The following is a 26247-nucleotide window of genomic DNA, read 5'->3' on the forward strand; positions in this document are numbered from 1 at the left end:
CGCAATCGCAGTTTCTGCTGCCGGAGCGATAGGTATGAGCATCGGTATTTGGTTCTCTAGGGAAGTGAGAGCCAAAGCTCCTGTAATCAATTTGTTACCAGTATTTTATACTGTAAATAACACAAAAACAAAGACAAGCGAAGCAAGAGAAACCAAGAAGGAAAACAATGTCCGCCTTGCTGCACAAGGTACATCATCCCCATTGCCGATCATAAATCGAAAACTTAGCATGGTTTTCCAACGACACAACGTAAAGGGCCAGCATTTGATGTTAAAACAGGGACCATGTATCCTGGGGCGGTAGTGAAGGATTGAGCCCAAGTATAAAGAGGAGCACAACTTCCGTAGCCAGACGAAACGAAATACGCACCATTCGTAAAGACATCCTTTGACGACTGCCATCTCCAATTTTGCCAATTGCTTGCTTCTCTCTTGGTAACCTGTTTGTTGCTAGGATTATCGGGCGCCACAAAGTAGTTCCCCTCGCTGAAAATGGTCGGATTTGCACTGCCGCCTATTGCATACATCTTCCATTCATCGTATCTGCTGTTAGCAACATGTGCATATCCTATCCTGACCCTGCCACGGCACCGAATAATATATGTAATGAGATCAATTTACCATGATTATAGTCAGAGACTAACATAAACTTCCGTCGTCTTCTTTACCTCGGCATCCTCTCAATAAGTCCCTCGCCGAATCGGTTAAAAACTATCGTAACTTTCATGACTTTGTCAGCAGTGAACGTGTCTCTGTGTCCTAACAGCATCATCTGCAATATTTGGACATAATGAATTGGATAAACTAAACATTACAATGTAAAACTCATAAGCTTTAATGCTGACTTTATCATGTTGAGAGAAATAGTTATTAGAGATCGTGACGGTAGTTGAAGCATGAATCACATCGATAAGACCATCCCTAGAACGCATGAGATAGCAATGATCAATCCAAATATTTGAGGACGCAAAAACGCTGATCGCATCTCCGTCGGAGCCTCCACGCATCCCTACATGCGACGGGGAGCTCCTACTAAAAGAAATGAAACCAATACGATAGAGGCAAGGGAAGCCATGGCTTAAGTTGTTCATGAAGTTGGAACAGAAAATTAAAGAACTCTTATAGGAGAGTTGAGTACTTGGTGGCAGACACGATTTAAGGACAATATTATATAATATATTTGTGTGTGTAAGTATATTTTAGGTAAGTTTTGCATGGTAAGATATGCTTCGTTGCTACATAGAACATGGTTGCACGAGCCTAGGGTCATTGACTTCTCTTTTTGCCATTGAGTGATCAGTTTCTAGATTTTTAGAATAATTAAAATTCTGATCGAAATTGACCTGCATTGTTGTTAAAACTAAAATCGTTTATACTTTCAAATATGACAAATAAGAGAAGAAAAAAGAATACCTCAAGATATGTCACCGCCATTATGCTCGTCGATTTAATGTTCGAATATATAACCGGTCGCATAAGGGCACAGAGAAGGACTCGAGGTGGTCTTCTGTTATGAACTATTCTGCAATTTCAGATAAAAAAGTAGAGAAAACAGAGAGAGAAAAAGATACGTAGAAGAAAGAATAAAACGAGAGTGTTCTGATAACAATTTTTTCTATCCCATTCTGTTATGCTCCTCCTCTATATAAAGCTGAACAACTAAATCAAAGGGCATGAATTCACCCAATGTATTTGGCTCCTTCTTGATACGTGTTCCTTTACACAATTGTAATAGTTTTAATTGTTTACTTGGCTGCTCCTATGATCCCTTGTTCGTAACAACACCCCAAAACATGAATGGCTCTTCGAAAAAGAACAAGTACAACACCCAAAACATCATTTTGTTACACGATTTGGCAACAAGGATATAATTGCACAAATGGTCCATGCAGGTATTTCTGGCGATATACTTCTAGCAGTAGCTTATGGTCATGAATTTTCTTGCTACAGACTTGAAGTCGGTCTTACAAATTATGATGCAGTCTATTGTGTTGGGCTCCACTTGTTTAGAGAATGTAGATTTGAGTTTCTTGTACCTGAATCTTTCGATCAAACGAGTTAAATCTCTCTTCTTTTTATCGTCAGCACAATAAAAACTATCTAACCAAAGCAAGCCGTCGGCCCTTAGAAAGCATTATTATAGAAAGGGAACCCTTGGTTCAAGCTCAAAAACAAAGGGAAAAGTCCTCTTGCAACAATGAATTCTCTATGCGGTGCATCGAGATTCAAGGTGTTAGTTATGACAGTGACATTCCTCTTGGCCATTCTAGCAGCAAAAGTCCCAGACTCTCCTCTGATATCGAATCTGATTTGAATCCCATCATTCTCCATAGCTAAAACATCATCCATGAGAAAATCAACCTTGCTTCTAACCTTAGCTAAAACAAGGACCAGAAACCTTGTAACTCATCTACTGCCGATATGGGTTTAAGTTGACAAAAACAAAGACGTTTGTTATGCTTGTATAATGCCAAACATCCTCCTTGTTCGGATCTACAACTGTCCCAACAACTTTTCCAAGTTCAATGACCCCATCACTTCTAACTATATTAATTACCACAGCAGGAAAAACATCAAAACTCCCACAAATATCTAGTTGCAGCCACTCAAGAAGGAACCACTTCAAAACAAAGCTAACATCATTGCCTTCAAAACTTATAAAGAATATAGTCATACACTTTCCCATTAGAAAAAGCCTGAACTTATAAGAATAATCAAACTTAATCAATACCTTTTCATGTGTAAACACCAATGAATGAATCCCTTTAAAATTTACTCCACCGTGACTAAGTAAGAACATGAAATATCTAATAGATAATCTCTTATATTCATTCTTTTTAGGCTGTGATTTGTATCTACCATCAGGCAACAACATGCGGCACATATAATATCAAGTAGCTTAATGTTGAATATTCAAAAATGGAAAATCGAATTTGGACTCACTTACTTTCACTGAGGTGATTTTCTGTAATTATCAAGAGTTTGTTCGGAATCTTAATCAATAATCACTCTTTGTTCAGAATCTTAATCGATAATCACTCTTGTGCTTGACTAGCTTTATTTTCGACATGGTGTTCTGATATCTTGATAGGTTTGGATGAACCTATGATCGTTGTTGTATCAATCTGAAAATTAACTCTTTCACTATCCTGAATCATTGGATCTGCAATTTCATTATCCATTAATGGTGACAATTCATTGAACAAGACTGAGCATTTGTGCTTAAGTCATTTTATTTAGGCTCAACTTTCTCCGATCCATCAATTTCGGAGTGTTCCTTGAACGTTAATTATAACTGCATTGAAATTGCAGTTATTTGATGCATTACATCTTGAAGTAGCTTATGATTCTTTTCATTTGCTTGCTTCTTCTTCTCGACATGAGCTTCAAAAGATTCCAACAAATGTTCATGGCGAGCGACAATCTCCTGTAAAATTTTAATGGCCTTTGTTTCATTCATCATAGCTCAGTTGTTGCAGAATACGACTATCGGATAGAGAAAAATCGCAACTGATAATTTGAAAAAATAAAAATGAAGATAAAGAAGACACAAATTTTACGTGAAAACCCCTAAATAATATAGAGTAAAAACCACGGGCAACGGTAGAAGAATTTCACTATGAGAAAATAGGAATTACAACTTCTCTCGATCTAACAAGGAGAAAACAATAATAATTCTCTCTTGATAAAAAGGAGAAAACAACTCTCAAGAAAACTCTCTAAATTCTCTAGTATTAGGAGAAAACTAGAATGATTTGGGATGATTTTGAAACTAAATGGGTTAGGGTATTTATAGTTGAAGCTTAAAGACTAATCTTGTAAATACCCCAAAGTATAGAGACTAAATTTTCAATTTTCCAATGACCAAAAATTTTAACAAAAAACAACCCCTTTTTGACCATTTCATTCGGTGCTCTAATTGTTGAAAATTGTCATTCGGTGCATTGCCCCCTTTTTTTTTTACTTTCAACAATCTCCCATTTGAAGATTTGATTGGAACAATCATATCTTCAGACCATTCTTTCTACATTGTACCTCTTTGTTGTATTCCAATGCTCTTTGTCTGGATTCACCATGTACAGACTAATCACTCCCATTGCTTGTGCAATGTCTGGTCTTGTGCATATCATAGCGAACATTAAACTTTCCACTGCCAATGTATACGGTACTCGAGACATCTTCATCCTCTCTTTTTCACTACTAGGACTCATACTGGAGGATAATTTGAAGTTAATAGGAAGAGGGGTAGAAATTGGCTTACAATCTTGCATGTTAAATCGTGACAAGATCTTCTTCAAGTAATTCTTTTGTGAAAGCCAAATCTTCCTATTACTTCTGTCTCGGTGAATTTGCATCCCTAAAATCTTGTTTCCTGATCCCAAGTCCTTCATTTCAAATTCCCTAGCCAGTTGTGCCTTCAATTCTTCAATATGATATTTGTTGGGTCCTACAACCAATATGTCATCCACATACAACAACAATATAACAAAATCGTTATCACCAAACCTCTTGAAATAAGCACAAGGGTCTGCATTAAGTATGTTGTATCCAAGGCACATAATGAATCTATTCTTCAACCTGCTTTAGACCGTACAGAGATTTGTTCAACCTGCAAACCAAGTTCTTCTTTTCTTTTTCTTCAAAACGTTCAGGTTGGAGCATATAAATCTATTCTTCAAGATTTCCATGAATAAACGTTGTTTTAACATCGAACTGCTCTAGATGTAAGTTCAATGTAGCACACATTGCCAAGACTACTCGAATTGTTATTAGTCGAACCATAGGATAAAAGATTTCATTGAAATTAATACCTTCTTTTTGAGCATATCCTTTGACCACCAGTCTTGCATGATACCTCTCAACTTGATCGTTACCATTTCTCTTGATTTTGAAGACCCATTTGTTACCAATTGGCTTCATTCCTTGTGGTAGTGGCACAAGGTCCCATGTATTATTTTTATGAAGGGCTTCAATTTCTTCTTGCATCGCCATCATCCACTGTGAAACATCTGAGTTGTTTATTGGCGCCTGGTATGTTGATGGCTCACCGTCATCTGTTAAAAAACAGTATGTAATATTTCATTCTATAACATAATCTGAGTGCCAATTGAGACATCTTCTCACATGATCTGATTGACGAGTTGTTGGAGCTTCAGAACTCTCTGGTTCCTGTTCATCATGTGCTGGTTCTGCTTTAGAAGAATCTCCTTGTTCAACCTCTTTTTCCACATGTATATGTGTAGTCTCTGACTTTTCAGCGCTACTATCTTCTTCTTTTCTTTTTAGTTTATCTTCTACAAAGATAACATCTCTCCTAATGATTACTTTGCGGGCAGTAGGATCCCACAAGCGATACCCCTTTACACCATCAGCATATCCCAAGAATTTACATTTCCTGGATTTTTTTTTATCTCATATCTCCTTAACTGTTTTCTTCTCCTCAATTCTTGTCAATACTTCATCTGCTAATGTTAGATGAAAGTTTGTCGTAGCATTCTCGTTTATCTCGTTCCATTTGCTGTCATCTGTGAAATTTACCAGCCTTTCACTTATAGCCGCTAGACAACCGTCTTTCATCAGGATGACATTCATCTTCAATTTCCACAATTAGAAATTTCTCCCATTGAACTTTTTAATATCAAATTTCGTTGCCATAGCTTCTATTACGGATAGCTCTCACTATTTCACTATCGTGAATAGTTCTCTGGAACCTTCAAAGAATGGGTAATACCTTCTTACTTTCTTATGTTGGAGGATCTACCTTTTAGTGTCAACCACAAAGACAATAAGTAGATATTACACACTCTAATCTGGCTCTTGATACCAATTATTGCGGAATACGGCTATCGGATAGAACAAAATCGCAACTGATAATTTAATACCTAAATAATATAAGGTAAAAACCACGGGCAACGGTAGAAGAATTTCACTATGAGAAAAATATGAATTACAACTTCTTTCGATCTAACAAGGAGAAAACAATAACAATCCTCTCTTGATAAAAATGAGAAAACAACTCTCAAGAAAACTCTCTAAATTCTTTAGTATTGGGAGAAAGCTATAATGATTTGGGATGGTTTTGAAGCTAAATGTGTTAGGGTATTTATAGTTGAAACTTAAGGACCAATCTTATAAATATATTAAAGTATAGAGACTAAATTTACAATTTTCCCATTACCAAAATTTCAACAAAAACATCCCCTTTTTGACCATTTCATTTGGTGCCCCAATTGTTGAAAATTATAAATCGGTGCATTGCCCCCTTTTTTTGACTTTCAACATCAGTAACACCAATGATATGAACTATTCTACAATATGAGATACAAAATTAGAGAGAAATAAAGAATAAGAAGAAAGTGTTTTTCTCATTGTGTTACACTTCTTATAAAACTAAATAATTAGTTCAAAAACCAACAAGTCTGGTTCAAATGGTAAGCAATTTGATATTGCTTAAGTAAGGTATTAAGTTCGAGTTCTTGTGCATGCAGAAAATCTCCACTGGAATACTCACCTATTAAAGCCAGATATATGATCCGAGTCAATTTAGATTTAGTCATGGCTAAACCTTAAAACGAGAACGTAACAAAAAAAGGTCAAAAGGCATGAATTCACCCAATGTATTTGGCTTCTTTTTTACACGTGTTCCATTACACAGTTATAATGGTTTCAATCATTTACTTGGCTGCTCCTTTGTTAACATCTTCATTGAGTAATTTGGCTCGAAGAATATGTGAGCTTGTTTCCTCAGCTGCACCACAAACAATACAAGACGGATCAGAGGAAAGCCTTTTGAGATGGTTCTCAGAATTTCAAAATCACGGTCGCGTTTTTGGCCATTTCGTGTTTATCGCGATTGTGGCTACAACGGACACTATTGCGGCCGTAACGGACACTATTGGACGCTAGTACGGGTATAGCGGGTAATTCGAACGGCGGCACTACCGTTATTTTGCGGGCGCTATCACGTTTTTGGACAGTAATTTAAAACCCTAATGTTTCTCAATACCAAAAAATGCGTATTTTTATTATTTGCGTCCCATTGCTTATCATTGTTCTTTATAATACATAAAAGAGTATTTTCCTGTGAGGGACTTGAACCCTTTTAAGCCTCATTGATTTAAGTCTCTTGCACACAAATACTCACGTTTTGGCACCTCTAACTCTTCACATTCCCATGTGAACCCTTTGCAAACCACTCGAAAAGACACTTCAATTTTATCAATCTGTCATGCCTCTCTGTACAGCAGGGAATATAAAATCTTGTGACTAAAATCAACCACAAATACCTTCAAAATACACCAACTATTGAGATTCAACGTACATGTTAACTAATTCTTGGAGTGGTACTAGTGATGAAAGATAATATGTTCTTTAATGATTCGAATTCGAACAACAACGTAGTCTATACGTGTGCATAAGTATAAATATAAGTCTTTTCAAGAAAAGAAAAACTTACATACTATCTATGGACCATGATAGGTTGATTTTCATTATGCTAACACAAAATATAATAATGAACTATATCATATACTAATGAACTTTCAATTGCTTTAATTATAGTATTGAATTTTGATTTTGATTCAATTATACTATTGAATCTTTAAATTTTAACGCTCGGTGGCATGGAGAATCTTATCACTGTGATGACATGGACAAAACTATATCATTTTGGTGCGACTATTAATGTCCAAAACGATGTCATTTCTAAGCACTAAACTTTAAAGGTGTATCGATTTTGTTATTAGACTTTAAAAATATTCAATTTTAAGCACTAATTTTTTCCGACAGTCATTGGTAACAATCGTTATACATCATTGGTCACCATTCGCGACAAGATCGATATCATAATGTTCATGTTCTACTAATTTTTCTTCTCATTGGATTGGTTTTTATAAAATTCACTTAAAATCGACAAAAATTCCTCTAAACATTCGACATGCTAATATTCTGATATCATCCAATGTTATTTGATGAAGTTAATTTTCTGATATCATCCAATGTTATTTGATGAAGTTAATTTTGAAGTATGTTTTTTATCTTCTCAAAATATTGCTTCTCACGATTCAAATTTTTGAATAAACAAAACCTTTCAAATACGAGAAATCTCTCAAAGCTCTAAATGATATTTTTGGGAATGGAAAGCATAACTCCGTCTAGCAGCAATAACGTCTCGACTGAATGGATTCCTCCTCCTGCTGGTACAGTTAAATTTAATGTGGACGGGACTTTTAACCATTTTGTCGCTTGATGTGAAGGGGTATTAAGAACCTTTGTTGGTGAAGTTTGAGCATTGTTCTCAAGTCCAGTTTCAGCCAAGGGTCCTGAACTCGCAGAAGCGATGGCAACCAAAACAACTCTGCAAATTTTCATGGAAACAGAATGGTTGGGTAAAGCATCTTTAATTGTCGAGCCATACTCTCAAGTGGTTTTAAATTGGGTTGTTTCACCGTTACTGAGACCATGAAAATGGTGGGACATTTTCGATGAAATAGACAGATTATCTCGAGCGATTTCGAATGTTGTCTTTAAATATGTGCCAAGATATCAAAACAGCTTGGCTGATTACCTAGCAAAGGTATGGCTGGCGAGAGAAAAAATTTAAAGCTCGGTGGTAGGTTTATAGTATTGTTCTATATGTTTTTCTTCTTTGGTGTGATTTTGTTGGTTGTGTTGTTATGACTCTAAGTTAGAGGATCATCGGGTGATGTATCGATTGGAATTGTTTTGTTTCCCTAGTTATGATACTCTTTTCCTCCATATAACTTTAGGGAGATTTTTAACGAGACACAATCTAGAAATTATCTCATTATAATAAATAAATCCTTGCTGAGAAAAAAAAAAGATATTTTAGTGAATATATAAATTTTATCTAAATCCAATCTTGATCTAAAAAAATTAATAAAAAATTTAAATTTGACCCTTTCAAAAATATATTTTAAAGAATCAAATTAAATCAAAACACACATATTTCATTAATAAAATAAAATAAAATAGTAAATTAATCTCAAACCAAATCAAACTCCTACTACAAGACTAATTAAGAGATATTCATTGGAGTAAAATTCTTAAAAGAAAGGGTAACTTTGACATTTTAATAAATTATCTTGAAACCCTAGAAATTTTATTTGCCTATATATAGGGGCCTCCATTTGTATCCTTCTTTATTTTGTCATTTGTGTATAAAAGTCTTAGATCTCTTGAGGACAGAAGGTGAGGAGCCTTTTTTATGATGGAATGATGTAAGGTATGCTATTATATTAAACTCTTTCTTTTCTTTTAGAGTTTTAGTTTATAAATTTTCAATTTTATGAAAGGGAAATTGAGATATTTTATTTGTGATGAACATGTAGATTTAAAGATTTTAGATCTCATTACCTTTGTTGGTTGTAGAGTTATTTTGCTTATCTTTTTAGAAAAAGGTTAGAATCCCAATGTTATTTATCTTTTTCAATTCAGGATTTAGTTTTTAAACTCTTCAAATTAATCCATTTAGTGTAGATATTAAATTTTAACTGAGAATATTGAGACTTAAAACAACTTTGCTTCCATATATTTGTCTATCCTATTTTGCTCCTTATTACCTATCTCTTTCTAGTCAAGGAGAAAGCCAAAATTGAACTATAAATCTAGTGGCGGATCTAGAAATATTTTTTTAAGGTTGACACATATATTAACAAAACAAATTTTTTTAAAATTAGAAGTAGATTCAGATTTCAAGGAGGACACTTGATCATCTTGAACTACACATGCATCCACCATTGTATGAAGAGACTAAATGTCGTAACTTTTAAATAAATAAGATTCTAAAAGATAATTAAATTATAAGAATTAAGTGAGTTAGATTAATTTCACAAATTTTAAGAACACAATTTTACAAAATAATTAATTCAACAAAATCAGGGGTCAATGCTTAATTTTAGTAATTTTAAGGTTTAGAGTTTAAAGTTTAACTTAATTTAGTTCTAAAAGTAATTAAACTATAAAATTTTAGAGAGTTAAGAGTTTAATTTCATAACCGTCAATAACTAAAATATAATTAAACCATCAAATTAGAGAGGTAGGACCCTTCCCACCTATATCATATTTTGTCCAGGAGCAGATGTCCCCTTAAGGGGTATGGAATGTCATTTCCCCGCTTGATTGATCAGTAATCATATTTTTCGATAATCTTTTATTCCCAACAGTGGTATTTTGTGTATATTATTGGGAATGTGATTACCCCTTCTCTTAAGTATTGTTGGATTATCGGTGTTTTGGACTAAAATATCCTTAATTTTTTTTCAAAAACATCATTCTTATGTCGTTGAATAATAAAAATTCTACGAATGTTAAATTACAAATTTATCATTAAACCTATATATCTTTTTAATTTTGTAAAAAAATATATATAAATTTTATGAATTTAAAATTTTTAAAGAAAATATATAAATTAATTATAGTAAAATTATAGTAGAATTCAACTTGTTAAAAAAATAAATATATAATAAGGACAATTAGGTAAAATATACATTTCAATAATCTTTTATTCTTTTAACCAACCACTGGTAATCTTACATTTCGTAAACCAAACGCACCCTAAAGTTAGGTTGAACAAATATTCATCATAAAATTCGGATTTTTTTTCAATTAGTTATATATTTTAATGGTTATGTCTATTTTGAAATTTTATTTATACTGACTTTATATAAAAAAATATGTAATTAATATATATATACTCTAAAAAAATATTTCTAGATTCAACGTTGCCTTCTTTACTATTAGTTTTGACAATATAAGCATTCATAGGTAGTGATTCATAAACCAATGAATATACATAGTTATAGTATTCATAGTATTTGTATCTTGTCTAATAACTTATTCTTGGCCGCTATAGATTTGATTTGGTAATTTGTTTTATTATATTGATTTTACTTTTTTTGTTTATCAAATTTTAATAGACGATTATTTGATACATAATCAGTAGAATTTTTCGACTCATTATCAAAGCCAAGAAACTATTACATGTCACAAAAATAAACACCTCTCTACTTCATCTTATTTGTAAAAATTCACTATTATGGTATCAAATAATTATTCATTCTTAATATCATAGAATTAAATAATTTTGATTGTGGAGTTCAATTTTTTTTAAAGAAAAATATTGTAAAATAATTATGCATTCTTAATCTTGCACCGTGAAATTAATAATTTGTAGAACAATTGTAAAATAAATATTATATTTTAATATGCTTATTATCTAGTGCAGTTGAATATTATAGAAACTTATTATAAAGATTTTAATTTACTCAATTCACGTATCTTATGAGGATATAAGAGATGTACAGTAAAAAATGACTGGCATATATGGTAAATATTCCAAATGAGGTGAAAGTACAGGAGGTTAAGTTTTATCTATTAGTCGAGCATCAGAAAGGCTGGTTGCACAGTTGCAGTTGGAGAATCCGGTCTTCAATGGTGGCTCAGTTCGGAATCGATATCAGTTCCGACAATTCATTGACAGCTCGTTCGACTCCATATATTATCATCTTCTTGATCTGTTTACATGAAAACCGTATAAGGTTTTGCAGGTGCTATATAACAATTCAAAACATCAATGGAAGGATGCACCGACCTCAAGTTTGTCTTCTCTAGCTCTGTGGTTTTTGGGTAGTTGCCGGAACTCTTCCGTCAAACGAAGGCACTCCTTGATATTCTCTGGAGACACGAAATCCACAGCTACTTTGGTGCATGACTGGGAAACACAAGCTATGAGACCACCAAACATGAGTTGTGCAACAACATGAAATAAGGTTGGCTTTTATTAATACCTTAAGATTTCGAACTTGATGTGGACATCCAGCCGGAATAAAAACAGCATCTCCGAGGTTTTGCTCGTATGTCCACGGTTCAATTCCTAGACATCATGACGGACACATTAGGAACATGGTATTTGCAAAGTTTCTCTAGTGAATACCAAGATGCATTCCTTGTACTAACCAAATTCCTCCTTCAATCTTCTTTTGTGCTCCGCAGTTAGGTAAAATGATTGGTCGTGAATCGGATGGATAACCTGATCATAAATGAAACCATCAAGAACATCAAGCAAATGCCGTTATGGTTGAAAAGTAACGCTATGAGCAAAGACTTACCTTTTCAACTGGGGAGCAGTAGGTATGCCTGAATTCCTTGGAGTACTTCCTAAGATATTCTTCCAGTTTAGGAACATCCTCCCTTCTAAAAATGTCCCACAGAGCACCACCACCGGTTTCCTCTCCGCTCGTGGAGGGTTCGGGAATCGTAGCTCCGAGTTCATCTCTGGATAAGTTGCGCTCATTACCACCCAAATTGTGATCTCTATGGCCTGCGATTTCTGCAACATCAGAGCTTTCTTGAATTCTATTGAGACACCCTCTCTCCAAACGCTCCTTTTCATCTTGTGCTTTATGTTTCAATTTCAACTCTCCCATTGCAGCTAGCTGGTCCTCGCTCAAGGCAACCTCGGCAGTATGTGTCAAAATGTTTACCTTCAGTACCAATAGTTAATTAAGAGAACGGTCACTGGATGTTACAACAAAGTGGCAGCATGACAGTGAAAAACATAACAGTTAATCTAGCAACGTACCGCATCTGATAGATCACAGTGAAGTTTGGTAACAGAGTCCCCTCTTCCAAGATCCTCAGCAATTCCATAACCAATATATGTTTTCGGGCCCAAGTCTGGTTTGATAACACCCGGAGGCAACTTCACAGCCAGGTTTAGGATGCCAGACCTGGGATCAGTGTATTCTTGAAATGGCAACATGCTTATAAACTCGTCACAATGTCGAGGCAAGAGGTCATCGAACTTATTAGATGGTGGCCAGTCCTTCAACTTTAGCATCTCTGGCCATAAGTTATCATATGTCCTCCCTTCTATATAGCCTTTGAAAAATTGTCGGGTATTAATCTCAACCTGCATAACTTGACAAAGTCAGACTTCAAACACAACACGAGTATGTATCTAATGATTGGGAGATAATGGAACTCACCTCACAGCCTGCTAGACAATCAATGGCCTTAACTTCAGACATCTCCAAACTCATATCAGAATTCCCATTTTCACATAAAGCACGCCACATAACCATTGGTTCCCAGCTTAAACCAGATGAATTTGTAAGAGTATTTGGAGCTACAATTGGTTTGCCTTCAGCCCAACGCATTCGAAAGTTACAAAGGCCTTCTTCATGATCGTCATTTGAAGTTGAAGAATATAAGCCATTTTCAAAATATCCTTCTTTAGAAGCACCCCCATGTAAGGTATCTTGAAGCCATTGTCTCATTCTGCACATGCTGAACGTTTGCCTTGCCTTTAATTCCAAATTTGAAATCCACCCCACTGGAAGGATGCGTTTAAGCTCCAATCTGCGATCACCACAACCACCCATTTCCTTTGGAGGACAAGAAATAATTCCATCATTGTCGGCTTTCCACAGAATTGAGGACTCTGCCTGGTTGTTAACCGTTTCTTGAAGACAAGTTTCTGGCAAAGGGTCTCCACCATGGATATAATCAGAACCTTTGTCCCTGTATTGGTAGGCAACATCATTACGGCTAGAAAGGCTTCCCTCCCGAATTTCTTTGCAGCAACTAAGACAGAGTTCGTATAAACATTTTGAGCAGCTACGATGGAGGTCAAAGATTGAAGTTGCACAATGGTCACTGTTCCAAGGAGAAAAAAATCATGTCTGGAGAGAGGAATTTCTATTAATTTGCAAATAACAAATACGATCGCATGATAAATCGTGTTCTTATGCAGAAGATAGGAATTGCTTACCAATAGACACGCTCATTAGCATAAGAAAGAGCCTGTGATATTTCGACTTTAGAAGGTGGTAGCCCTATATAGAGAAGCTTTTATCAGAAAATAATTGAATCACCACAGAAAGCTTGCAAGCCAAAGCTTTAAAGAATGAAAAACATACCTTGAATATTGGCCTCAACCTCTGTCTCCTGCTTTTGCATTTTGGAAATTTCTTTCATAAAGGGAAGCAGTGACTCAATCAAGTATTGCAAATGCTTAATTTTTTCTTCATCTGTGATGTCTCTATTTGACGTCTGCAGATTAGGCAGTCAGAGAGTTATTAGGTGGAAGTTTCATTGATATATATCATGGGCGCAAGCTAGCGAAAAAATTATCAAGGTTAGATAGCTCAATGAAAGACATTTACTTGATTGAGTTACAGAAGTCATTTTCGAGTTACATAAGGAGAAAAACAGACCTTAATTAATCCACTTGAGTGCAAACAGATGCTGCAGTTGCAATTCCTGCTACAAAATGGGCACTGCTTTGCAATTTCTTCTTCTGATATCTTGGGATACCTGTACAGTCACGGCAGGGGAAAAATAAGAAACGAATTAGGATTATTAATAATAGAAGATTGAAGCCTGTTATATTGAAAATGTTACCATTGTTTGATACAACGGGTGCAATACACTTTGTCTTTACATTTCAAGCACGGAACAAGAGTTATTCTTTCTTTCATGCACTGATGACACTTGAAATTTTTTCTCCTGGCCTACTTGATGCAAGATATCTCAATTGTCAGTGAAATATAAAATGAAAAAGGACGCACAAAATAGAAGATATATCAATTGCAGAACCAAAATTGAATCCAATACCTCAACATTCTTCGTTGTGCATCCATCACAGCTGCTACCATCACTTTTCAAATGTGATGAGACAGAAGATGATGTTCCCGACGAGGATGAAGAATGCAATGAAGCATCGATGGGATTGCAGTTTTTCTCTATAGTCTCCAGAGGGTTTCTTTTGGTCCTTACACTATGTGACTTTCTGCTTTTGGTCCGCACTTTAATGTTCACAGTAGCAGTATTCCCCTCATCTCTGTTCAATTTTCTGCATTTGTTTTGTGATTTAGTGTTTGTCATAGCAAGAGCCTCCTCATCACTGTCCAACTTTCTGCTTCTGCTCCGCGCTTTAATGTTCGTAATAGCAATATCATTTTCATCACTGTCCGACTTTCTGCGTTTGTTCTGTGAATTAATCTCCTTTGTAGCAATAGCTTCCTCATCACCATCTAACTTTCTGCGTTCCTTGTGTGGTTTAATGTTCATCATAGCAATACCCTCATCCCAATACAACTTTCTACGTCTTTGCCGTGCTTTAATGTTCATGAGAGCAATAGCCTCATTATCCCATTCATCTAATACATCATCTTCATCCAGAGAAGTAGTTCTCTTGTCAATTCCATTCTGACGCCTCTTGGGAAATTCATCATCCTCCAAGTATCCAATCTCTTTGTTTACATTTCGTTTTTTCAACTGATTTTTCGTTCTTGTGGTCGTAAACTGCCCCTCATTGACCTTCCTTTTATTTTCATTGTGAATTACAATGGGACTTCTTTTCTTTGTCATATGCCAACTTAAGGTTATCTGTGTACAACAACGATGACCTGTCTGACCGTTGCACCGTCGTCGCTTGGCAATCATGGCTGCCAGTCTCACTGCAAAGATTAAACCAACATTCATATTTTACACCAACTAATACTAATCAAAATTCAAATAAATTCACATTCTAACTATTCTTTTATACAGGGGAAAAGAACTACTAATTAGTACTCCTTTAATTTCATCTAACTCATCTAAAATTTGGTCATTGATTCAGTGTGATTATCAAGCCAAACATCTCATACATTATAACTATATACATTATCTGGAGAATAAAATTTATTCAATCCATGATCATTCGAAATAAAAACAAAAATACGTAACTGAAACCACCTGCATTTACTCAGATTAACTCAAATTAATTATTCTCGAAATACCCAAGATATTATCCTGAATAAACATTAAATTGAATGAGGATTTTCATCTAAATACAGGAAATAATGTGCAACCGTGATCGTCAAGAAATCCATTCACCGGAAAATCTCATTAAGGAGATAAAGTATTGAATAGAAAAAAAATACAAAAAAAATTCAACTGATAAAAAGAACAACAATCGAAAGAAAGCATATTTAAGAAATCATAAACGAAATTAAAAGCAATTTAAAAAAAAAAAAAACAAGAGTGGAAGAGTCTGAGACCGACCTGATTGCTTGAGTGAAAAGATTACAAGGCGAGTAATCGACTTTCACCCTTACTGAGGATTATATGTTGGCTAATGATTCCTTTGAAGAAAACGAAAGAGAAAGGAATCGGAATTTGCGAGTAGCTTTAGACGACGACTCGTATTCCGTTGACGCTTGGGAGTAGGTTTATATATAGTGTGATACGCTGGTCGTTTTCAATGGGCCAGGCTCTGGGACCAGACCAGAGACAGAGGCGGTGTTCGGCTATTGGCGGATTTCTTTATTTCTGTTGATTTTCATAACCACCTAAATAAGTTAAATATTTAATTTTGGAGGAATGGAATTAAAGTTTATAAAAAAATGAAATATGTAATGTTTAATATATTATTTGATATTTTTTTCTCGTATGATATTTGTGTTTTCATCTAATCTTATACTTAAATTTATCATTTTTAACATAGTATATGTAATTAGAGATGAGCATGTGATTTGGATTGGTTTTAACTTTTAACCACATTCTATCTTATAGAATCATATTTAAAGAAAAATCACATTCGACTTTCGGTGTGATTTTTTTAAAGGGTAAAGTCTAATCAGATTCGAGTTCAGTCGAAATTTTTAGTTATTCGAGATGACGAGTCATATTTTATAACTATAACTTGATTTAAAAAAAAATTGAGTCGAACCAAGTTTATAAAATTCGAATAGAGTAATTCGAGTTTCTGTTTAACTTTAATTGTAAATATTTATAATATTATAATACTATTTGAGTTATTCGAGTTATTGAAGTTTATAGTATTTTAGTTTTAATTTTGATTAAAATTAAAATTTGAATTTAATCTCGACTAATTCCTCTAGTTTTCTCGTAAAAAATCAATTACCGGTGATTAAATCAAAAAATACATATCAACTAATAATCCATTAAGTTGAAAATTTTAGAAAATATTTCGCACAAATATTCACCCTATCATCCTCGTACAAGTCTTTTAACATTCAAGTATCCAAGACCATTTCTCTTGGGCTGGCTTCCTCTACTAATTTGTTCATTTACTTTACAATGCCAGTGTCACCTTCTTCACACATCATAAGTCTTCTTCACACACGGTTGTACCTACTTCATACGCTCCGAATGTTTGGGAACGTCCGACAACGACGGTGAGGACGCACCACTCATTTTGCTAGGTGCCGGCGTGTTTCTTCGAGATTGCCGTTTTGTGGGTACTAAAACACTCTCGGTTTCCAACTTATGGTTAAATTCATCCTCATCCTCTTCGTCCTCCTCTTTGAAAACTGGATGCACGTATGCATTCTGAAGATAAGGTTTCAAGTTAAAGTTCGGCTCCCTCGCACGTTCCAACGTGTCTTTCATCATCGCTCCCTGAAACAAATAACCGAGGAAATGGTAAGAACAGTAAAGGCTTTTTACTACTTGCTTCTAATTGCAAGAACAGAGGAACCTGTAAAGGATATCGAATGAATGCAGGTTCGTAGCGGGCTTTGCAGAATGTGTAAAACCAGATCGTGAGGACGATGAGAGCAATGAGAAACGGTGCCGACTTAGCCGCATGCTTAGCACTTAATAATCCGATGAGAGCGACTTGTGAGATAAGCAATGCAACTATTATGCGTCCGTGGACGTCGGGCCAGAATGCCGCACCACTCTCATACTCTTGATTGTAAACGTTAATAATCTACATTATCAAGGAGGGGGGAAACAGGGATCAGGCACATGTAAAAAAAATCATTCACTGCTTGTCCCGACCCCCCGACTTCCGACACCCTAATATTCCAATGACAAGTCGTTTACCTGATGACGGAAAACAACGTAAGCTAGGCCGAAGAAGATTACAATGAAAGGAAGTAGAATGGGTGTCACAGCAGCATAAACCATGCCAAGTAGAAAATAGAGTTGTATTTGAGGTTCTCCGGTGTTGAAGCCCAAGCTCCCGGGATCCATTGCCTCCTCCCTGTCCTTCTCGGTTTTCACCAAGAAAAAATTCTTCAAGTGGTATATTATAAGTGGTTTCAGCATCAAAATCTCGCCCGCTACTCCCGCCCATCCATCGACCATTATGTAAGTAATGAAAAAGGTTGCTCTCAACGGTACGGCTACACCAATTATCCTAGGTATACTGCAAAGGCAAGTTTTGACACAGAAAACACAATCAGAAATCATAAAGGTGCTAAATATATAGAACTCCGAAAATAATGGAAATGCCTACTCATTTGCTGATTGCTTGATAAACGTATTTAGCTGTTCCATTGCACTGCCGGCGACAACACTGGTAAGGAACACATTCACAAAATTGAAAAGATAGTATCGAGTTGCTGATCTCCTCTCTAACGATGATATCGATGTGAATCCTTCGAACTTGGACATAATCATCAATATTGTTGGCAGAAAAATGAGGAACAGCTTCAACACAAGACCAGGCAGAATACCTTGAATAACTGATTTAAGAAACCTCCTGCAGGAAAAAAATCAATGATTACCGTAATGAATTCTAAGCAATGACTCAAGATTTTGAAATTTAAAAGGAACTGACATATTGATTATTGGCTTCAAGAACGGTGCTACTTTCTCAAGTCCCTCGATGCTGGCCAGAGCTTGTACCGATGCAATCGGTATCATGAAAAAGAATGTCAGGAAAAAGAATGCTACAGCCATGATCAGCCTCCTAATTGCCAGCGAGACATACGGGATTGGCAGGTTAGGCCAATAGACATCACGTGGTTCGGGTGCCCATTCTGTTAACCACAAAGTCGGGTTCCTGGACTGTTGGGTTTGAGCACAAACAGCTGCACCCCATCGAGATTTAAAGGAAACAAATGCGGCTGGCATTATTGCTTTCGGGTCTTTTAAGACCCTCTCCCTCTCTTCCGCTATCTGAATATGAAACCGCACATCATATTTCAGCATAAAATCATTGTATGCAGCAGCATATGAAACAAGCTTGAATCTTTTAAATGGATCAAACTATCTCGAAAGAACATGCAAGTTGAAAAATAAATACTTACTTCGATGGATAACTTCTCGATTTCAGATATGTGATGGTCGATTGCATCAACTTTTTCACCGCGAAGCCCAAGAAAACCAGTCTACCAGAGAGAATATGCTTATGAGAAAACGAAATATAAAGCAAAGCCGAACATTTATGAGAGGCAAGGTCTTAAACCAATGACAGACAGCAGCACATTACCTTCATAATAGGTCGTTGTGCGTTATTTCGGGAGTACTTCAGTTGGTAATAGTCGAGCCAATTCTGCTTTTTTTCCCTCGTCTTCACCATCTTAGCAAGTTTGTTTGCATTGCATACCACCTGCACAGATTTTTAAAGAAAACTAAACCGTAAATCGAATTCCACAGTAATCCTTTAACTGAGTAAAAGAATTGCTATTATGTATAAAAAATTCAAGAGGAACTCACCTGATGTGTAAGATAGGTATCCGGGTGATTGACCAGGAAAAAATGCTCCACGGACTCACTAACAGATTCATCCGGATCTGGAGGTACATTCCGAACAAGCACCTACAACAATCAAATTCCATGCATAAGTTTTTATTTGGTAAAATAAATTGCATGATAATAATGAAAAGAATATATATGTTACCGTAAATTGATCTGGCCTGCGTTTTTCCGATTGAAGAAAATGCAACCTCATATTTGCAACTGCCTCGTACTCCTTTAGCAACACATAGCAAGTCCAGAAGGTAAAAGCATAAGCCATAACAATATGAGTCCAAAGCCTACAACATAGGATTAAACATCGTTCCGCCGTGATATAAGTTATTTCGAAAAGAAAGGTAAACAAGAAAATATATAAATGCTCTGAGTAGAATGTGTAGATCAGAATGACAGATAACAAAAGCAGTTGGCAATGATATAAAATCGCCGACCTATCCGATCCAAGTGGAATATTTGAAATTGAGAGCATATCAATGTCACTTGAAGTTACATTCTTCAGCTGCGACTTCAATGTGTTATTCGTGTAATTAACCGGCACTAGGACCGCCCACGAAAGAAGAGTGACGGGGACAAAAATCTTTAGCCTGCATGCAAAATACCAAGTGAACAATCAAAAGACCTACAAATATAAAGCATATATTCCATTGCATAAGCCACAAAAAAGCAAATCAAAACAAGAAGAGTTGAGATATTGAGACATACCCAATCAAGTAAATGCGCAAATAAACAGCGGAATCCAATCCGGCGTGATCGATAAGCTCAAGTTCAGGCATTTTGAGTGCCTCAGGCATCCAATTCAAGAACCTCAAGTAGGAACGGAAATCCAAGTTGACAAACCTCCTCACGAATGCCCCGTACCTCGAAGGACTGGTTCTTAAACCCTTGAGATACCATTTCGAAAAATAAACTCTATCGTTGAAAGGTTGAAGCCTCAATATCGCGAAAGCTAGAAAGAATACAAGTGCAGTAAGCAGATTAAAGGCTGCTGCAACCCCTATATCACCTAGTGTCGCCATCTACATAAAAAAAAACCTGCATAAACAAAGATAATCAGTAAATCAACAATAATTAAACTCCAAAGTTTATCAGATTCTTGCTATAAACAGAGACCAAACAGATAAATAATCTCTTAAAGCATAAACTCCAAGCAAAATCGCACATTTTGAAGTTTTCAGCTATTTTTCAAACAAAAAGGAACTCAGATTCATGATACTACTATTATCCTCTCATTCCTATGCATTAATTCAGTCAAAATAAACACAATTGAACTCCCAAGATTGTCAGATTCCTGCTATAAACAAAAACCAAGCAGAGAAATCATATCTTAAAGCAGACACTCGTAGCAAAATCGCTTCTTTTCGAAGTTTATGAGCTATTATCCAAACAAAGAAGGAACTCGGATACATAATACTATTTCAACCATTAAAATAAGGAACATTCATATGCATAAATTCAAGCAAAATCAATACAATTAGACTCCCAAAGTTGTCAGATTTCTGCTACAAACAGAAACCAACCAAATAAATCATGTCTTAAAGAAGAAACTCATAGCAAAATAGTTTCTTTTCGAAGTTTTTAGGTATTTTCCAAACAAAAAAAGGAACTCAGATACATAATTGTACTATTTTTAACCATTAACAAAGGAACAATTCTTCTCATATCCTCTCACTACATAAATTCAAACAAAATCAACACAATTAAGCTCAAAAGTTGTTGGATTCCTGCTACAAACAGAAACCAACTAGATAAATCAAACCTTAAAGAAGAAACACATAGCAAAGTTGCTTACTTTTGAAGTTTCTAGCTATTTTCCGGACACAAAAGAACTCTGATACACAATTCTACTATTTTAACCATCAACAAAGGAACGATTCTTCTCATATCCCCTCATTACATAAATTCAAGCAAAAACAACACAATTAAACTCAAAGTTGTTGGATTCCTGTTATAAACAGAAACCAACTAGATAAATCACGCCTTTAAAAAACACTCAGAAATTCGCTTCTTTTTGAAGTTTTTTAGCTATTTTCTATACACAAAAAATTACTCGGATGCACAATTCAACTATTTTAACCATTAACAAAGGAACAAACTTTTCATATCCTCTCATTCATACACAAATTCAACCAAAAATCAACACAAAAAGGAAACATTGAAGTATAATAACAACTCTTACTTGTTTCTAACTGTGATCCTCCAAGAGCAAAAAAGGAATGGTTTTTATGCTACTCTAAAAGAGAAAAAAGATACAAAGAAAGACCCTTTGTTTCCTTGTTCTTTTTGTTGGTTGCTGCAGATCAGAAATTGAACTAGGGAGTGTTTGGATAACTTTAGAACTCAATCAAAGCAATAACATTCCTCCATTACTTAGTTCGGGAAAGTAAAACACACGCAATGGAAAACGAAAGAACATAAAATATAACCCTTCTCTCCAACAACAGGAAATCGATAAGAAGCAAAAGGTAACTGAGAAGTTTTTGAAGAAATTTAAGGTTTGTTTTTATTTGTAATTAGTTTTTTGAAAAATATTTTTATTTTTTTAGTTGATCAATATAATTTTTTTATTAATTGATTTTTTTTATATTTTTTAAAAAATGAATTACGTTTTAATTTTTCGTAAGTTATTTTATTAATTTTGTTTTAAAGCATAAAAGCTTAAAATTTTATTATTTATATATTTATTATTAATATATTATTTTAGTATTATTTTAATATATTAATTATTAACTATATTTATTGATAATTTTTATAATATAATATTATACTTCATTGTTATAATTATATTTTTACTAAAATATTCGAGGTATGTTAATGTTGAAGAGTTGTGTTAATAATTTTATTTTAATAATATATAATATTATAATTTTAATAACTATATATAATAAATTATTAATAAAATTAATATATTTATTAATTTCATAAAAATAGTATTATTCAATGGTTGAATATTTAAAATATACTCCTTAAAATATAATATCTAATATTTTAATAATATTATTATTTTAATAAATAATTAATATAATTAATAATATATTAGTATTATTTTAATATATAATTATTATAATTTATAATAATTTTATTTTAATAAAATATTATAATCTTAATATTTTATTTATAACATTGTAGATATAATATTTTAATAATTATATTGACATAAATAATATTAGATAAATTATTCTAATATTTTAAAAATATTATTATTTTGTTAATAAATAATATTATTTATAGTATTTGATGTTTATCATAAAAAGTTTTAAAAAAATATCAACCAATAGAAAATAAATTACACAATATCATTCAAACACTATAAAATAATTTTTAAAAAATATATTTTATTTTCCAAAATTCATATTTTGTAAAACAAACATACCCAAAGAAGTAAAAGAGTATATTATCTTGAATAATTCAGTGGTAAATACAGTGATGGTCTCTTTCTGGATGTCCTTTTCCTTTCCCTGTCGTTTCCCAAATCGACGGTTTTGTTTCTTTTTGTTTTTTGGTACAACTATGATCGGGTCCCTATACTTTTAAATTTTTTAAATTTAATCTTTTACTTTTGATTTAATAATTTAATTCCTGATTTATTTTAAAAATTAAACTTTAATTAATAACATTTTTAACTTTAAATATGTATTGATAAAAGATTGAGATTTAATTTTTCGATGCGATTAATATCATAGAACAATTCAAGAAACTAAAATGAGAGTGCATATATATTGGTGATTTTTTAGGAGGGGTGTTTGTATTTTTTTTCCCTAAGAAAGGAAACATAATGTTGTTAAAATCATATTAGAGTAACTAGTTGAATTAATAATCCATGATCTAACTAGAAACATCAAATTAAATGTAAAATAAATTAATGTGAATTAGGGTTGTTCGGTTATGAGATTTTTCTAAACGTAACCTAACCATTAAGAAATGATTAGCTACTAACGGTTAACTGTTATTAACAGTTCGGTTGTAAGTTAACCTATTACAATTTTTTATCAAATTTTTTCATAATTCATACTATAAAAAAATGTAGCACTTAACACATATTTACACCGGTGTAAGTGAATAAAATAAACAAGTGTAGCATTTAACACATACTACACCGGTGTAAATGAATAGAATAAAAAATATATACACTTAACATATACTTACAACGGTGTAAGTAAATAAAATAAAAAAGTGTAACACTTAACACATACTTACACCAGTGTAAGTATGTACACCTCTTAATATCTTAATGCCTAACAATAAACATATAATTATATTGGTGTAAGTATATTTTTATATTTTCAAAGAAACAAATAATAAAAAAAAATTAAGTTATTTGTATACAAATTTTATTAAATATATATATATATATATATATAAATAATAGAAATTTATATCAAGTTGCTTGTGTAAAAATATAATAAATTAGAAATATAATTATAAATTTAATTTATTAACGGTTAACCGTTTATCAAATTTGTAACCGTAACCTTAACTGTTAACCATCATTTTATCGGTTCAGTTAACTGAAATCGTTTAGTATTAACGGTTCTGTTAATTAACCTATTAAATATAACAGTTATATCGGTTAACGGTTTCGGGTTTTTTTTAACACTCCTAATGTGAACAGCTACAAAACTAAAAAAACTAGAAATTCAATTATAAATTTTTTTGAATAAATATTATCTTATAATTATTTTATACTATCTAAATAAAATCATTATTAGATAGATTGAATGGAAAATAGATGATTCGATCACTTAGAATACCAATTCAATTCTTAAAAAGATGTTAAATTAGCAAGTAAAAGATTTAAGGGTAAAGTATATAAATGGTCTTCTGATTATAGGATACTATTTTATTGAGTATTCAGTTATTAAAAGTTATAATATGGTTACTCGATTGTTTATATGTTCTAAACTCATATTTTTTTTGTTAAGAAATTAGAGACCGTCTGAGCTGGACGCTAACTGTTAGTGAGATATGGTAAAATCTAATCTCATAAATGTTTGAGTTGTATTTTATAGATCAATTTTTCGTTTACATTATGTCATCGAGCTAGTACTTAAAAGCAACGACGGTGCCATTAAACATCTTTAAAATATAATTTTATCATATCTCAGTCAACAAATTAAAGTCCAGCTCAGACAATTGACATTTTTTAACGAAAAAGAACAAATATATAACATATTAGTAGTCAAATTATCATTTGTAACTTTATAACGGGAACTCAACAAAATAATGTCATGTAGTTGAGGGATCATTTTATAACTTTTAATAGTTAAGAGACTTAACAAAATAGTATCCCGTATTCAAGGGACCATATGTGTACTTTACCCAATATTTAAATTCCTGAAATTAAAAATAAAGAGGTCTTTTGGTCAGAATATCGTAGGAGGAGCGTGGAATAACGGACCAATTATTAAATAGTTAAATAAGCCGCAACTTTAGTCTGAAGGTATAAGAAGAACATTCTTGAAGTTTAGGAATAAATATCAAACTTAATGAATAGTTTAAGTACATGTAGTTAACCCTTAAAAGGGGGACATGTATATATATTTATATTTACAGATATTTAAAGAATTTTTTGTATATATATATATATATACACATAATTAATTATTTTTATTTTTAAATACAAAGAATATTTATATTAAATTGCATAAGATATAAATTTTTATTCCAGAATAGGATATAATCGAAATAAGTAAAATATTTTTTAAATTTGAGTCAACTCGATATCAAATAAATAAATATATTATTTGAATCGAAGTCGAATTATCTAAAAATCTTACTCAACTCAATTATGATTATCTTAAAGTGTCCTCCTAAATTAAATAATTTATTTTAGATTTATAATAATATTAGTATTTCTTGGTAACTAACTATTTAATAACTATAACAGGATAGATCAATTTAAAATTAATTAAATCGTTTAATTAATAAGGTAAAAAAATACTTGAAGTGAACATAGTAAACTAAGTTTAGTATTTTTTTATTAATTTGAAATAAATATAAGGTAGTATCTATTTAAATAATATTCTTAAATTATTTAATATTAAACGCTCATATTATTTACATTTATGACGCTCGAAATTTAGATCTCAAAAAAGAATAACAATTCATTTATTATTGAAGTTGTTTGATTCGTTGAAACTAAGTTTGATATTAAAATATATATTTTGATTGTACCATATAATGGAAGTGGGATATATACATTTATTTGAAAGGTCTCCAAGTGGAATATTTAAGTAAAAACAATAATTAAGTTCTACTATTTCATGAATAGAATACATATATAATTGAACTCAAACAAAGACAAAAAGATGGATGTGTGAGAATTAATTCATGCATGAATCTTACATTATAATCTTACGTCATAATAAATGGAGGGGTGTTTGGGATACTGTCATAAACTCATACTTTTAGAGATTTTATTTTTTTTAATTTAGGTTTTTCTTATTTTTTTTATAGATTATTTAGTCTTGTATTGTAACACTCTCAGATCGATACGAGTGAATTGATCCGATCCGAGGTGTCATATTAGGGCCACTAGAGCAACCCACAGTAAAAATACATGAAAAATAATTTTTTTATTAAAACATGAAAAAACCGCAAACAATTTATAAAAAACACAAGGTTAGAAATCATTCAAATAATAAAATCAAAATTTTAATCATACACAATATCGTACAAGTTTCAGACTCAGTATAAAAGAAATATGTGACATACATGCCCCCTAATTATACGAGT

General features: G+C 33.0%; 3 protein-coding genes and 1 long non-coding RNA gene across 5 annotated transcripts; 1 reads left to right on the plus strand and 3 right to left on the minus strand.

Annotated features, from left to right (window-relative positions):
• Positions 1-224: 224 nt before the first annotated feature.
• On the minus strand, positions 225-8370 carry LOC120174806 (putative pectate lyase 2). Its single transcript, XM_039181547.1, has 8 exons — positions 8269-8370; positions 6679-6748; positions 6512-6565; positions 2477-2646; positions 2153-2373; positions 846-1029; positions 669-772; positions 225-579 (listed from the first exon to the last, which is right to left on the minus strand). The coding sequence occupies exons 1-8, from the start codon at positions 8368-8370 to the stop codon at positions 225-227; spliced, it is 1260 nt and encodes a 419-aa protein (XP_039037478.1).
• Positions 8371-11406: 3036 nt separating this feature from the next.
• On the minus strand, positions 11407-16193 carry LOC120174816 (lysine-specific demethylase JMJ25-like). The gene is made up of 13 exons (XM_039181556.1): positions 16069-16193; positions 14638-15482; positions 14425-14534; positions 14238-14337; positions 13941-14073; positions 13793-13856; positions 13008-13677; positions 12602-12931; positions 12129-12503; positions 11977-12049; positions 11808-11893; positions 11612-11731; positions 11407-11534 (listed from the first exon to the last, which is right to left on the minus strand). Exons 2-13 carry the CDS (start codon positions 15466-15468, stop codon positions 11460-11462), a joined length of 2967 nt encoding a protein of 988 aa, XP_039037487.1. The 5' UTR covers positions 15469-15482; positions 16069-16193; the 3' UTR covers positions 11407-11459.
• Positions 11727-12528, plus strand: LOC120174818. The gene is made up of 2 exons (XR_005521202.1): positions 11727-11925; positions 12013-12528. It is a non-coding gene; the product is annotated as an uncharacterized LOC120174818 (long non-coding RNA).
• Positions 16194-17014: 821 nt separating the features above from the next.
• LOC120174819 (calcium permeable stress-gated cation channel 1-like) lies at positions 17015-21970 on the minus strand. Of its 2 annotated transcripts, none has more exons than XM_039181560.1 (12): positions 21690-21970; positions 20218-20546; positions 19947-20099; positions 19661-19796; positions 19477-19578; positions 19250-19369; positions 19068-19148; positions 18596-18936; positions 18272-18517; positions 17857-18181; positions 17507-17740; positions 17015-17427 (listed from the first exon to the last, which is right to left on the minus strand). In XM_039181560.1, the coding sequence occupies exons 2-12, from the start codon at positions 20529-20531 to the stop codon at positions 17161-17163; spliced, it is 2319 nt and encodes a 772-aa protein (XP_039037491.1). In that variant the 5' UTR covers positions 20532-20546; positions 21690-21970; the 3' UTR covers positions 17015-17160. The 2 variants fall into 2 exon arrangements, with proteins under 2 accessions (XP_039037491.1, XP_039037492.1); XM_039181561.1 differs by having other exon boundaries at positions 18599-18936; positions 20218-20547; positions 21692-21969.
• Between the last annotated feature and the right edge of the window lie 4277 nt (positions 21971-26247).

Source organism: Hibiscus syriacus, unplaced genomic scaffold (assembly GCF_006381635.1).
Source record: "Hibiscus syriacus cultivar Baekdansim isolate YM2019G1 unplaced genomic scaffold, ASM638163v2 tig00112124_pilon, whole genome shotgun sequence".
Classification (NCBI taxonomy): Eukaryota; Viridiplantae; Streptophyta; class Magnoliopsida; order Malvales; family Malvaceae; genus Hibiscus; species Hibiscus syriacus.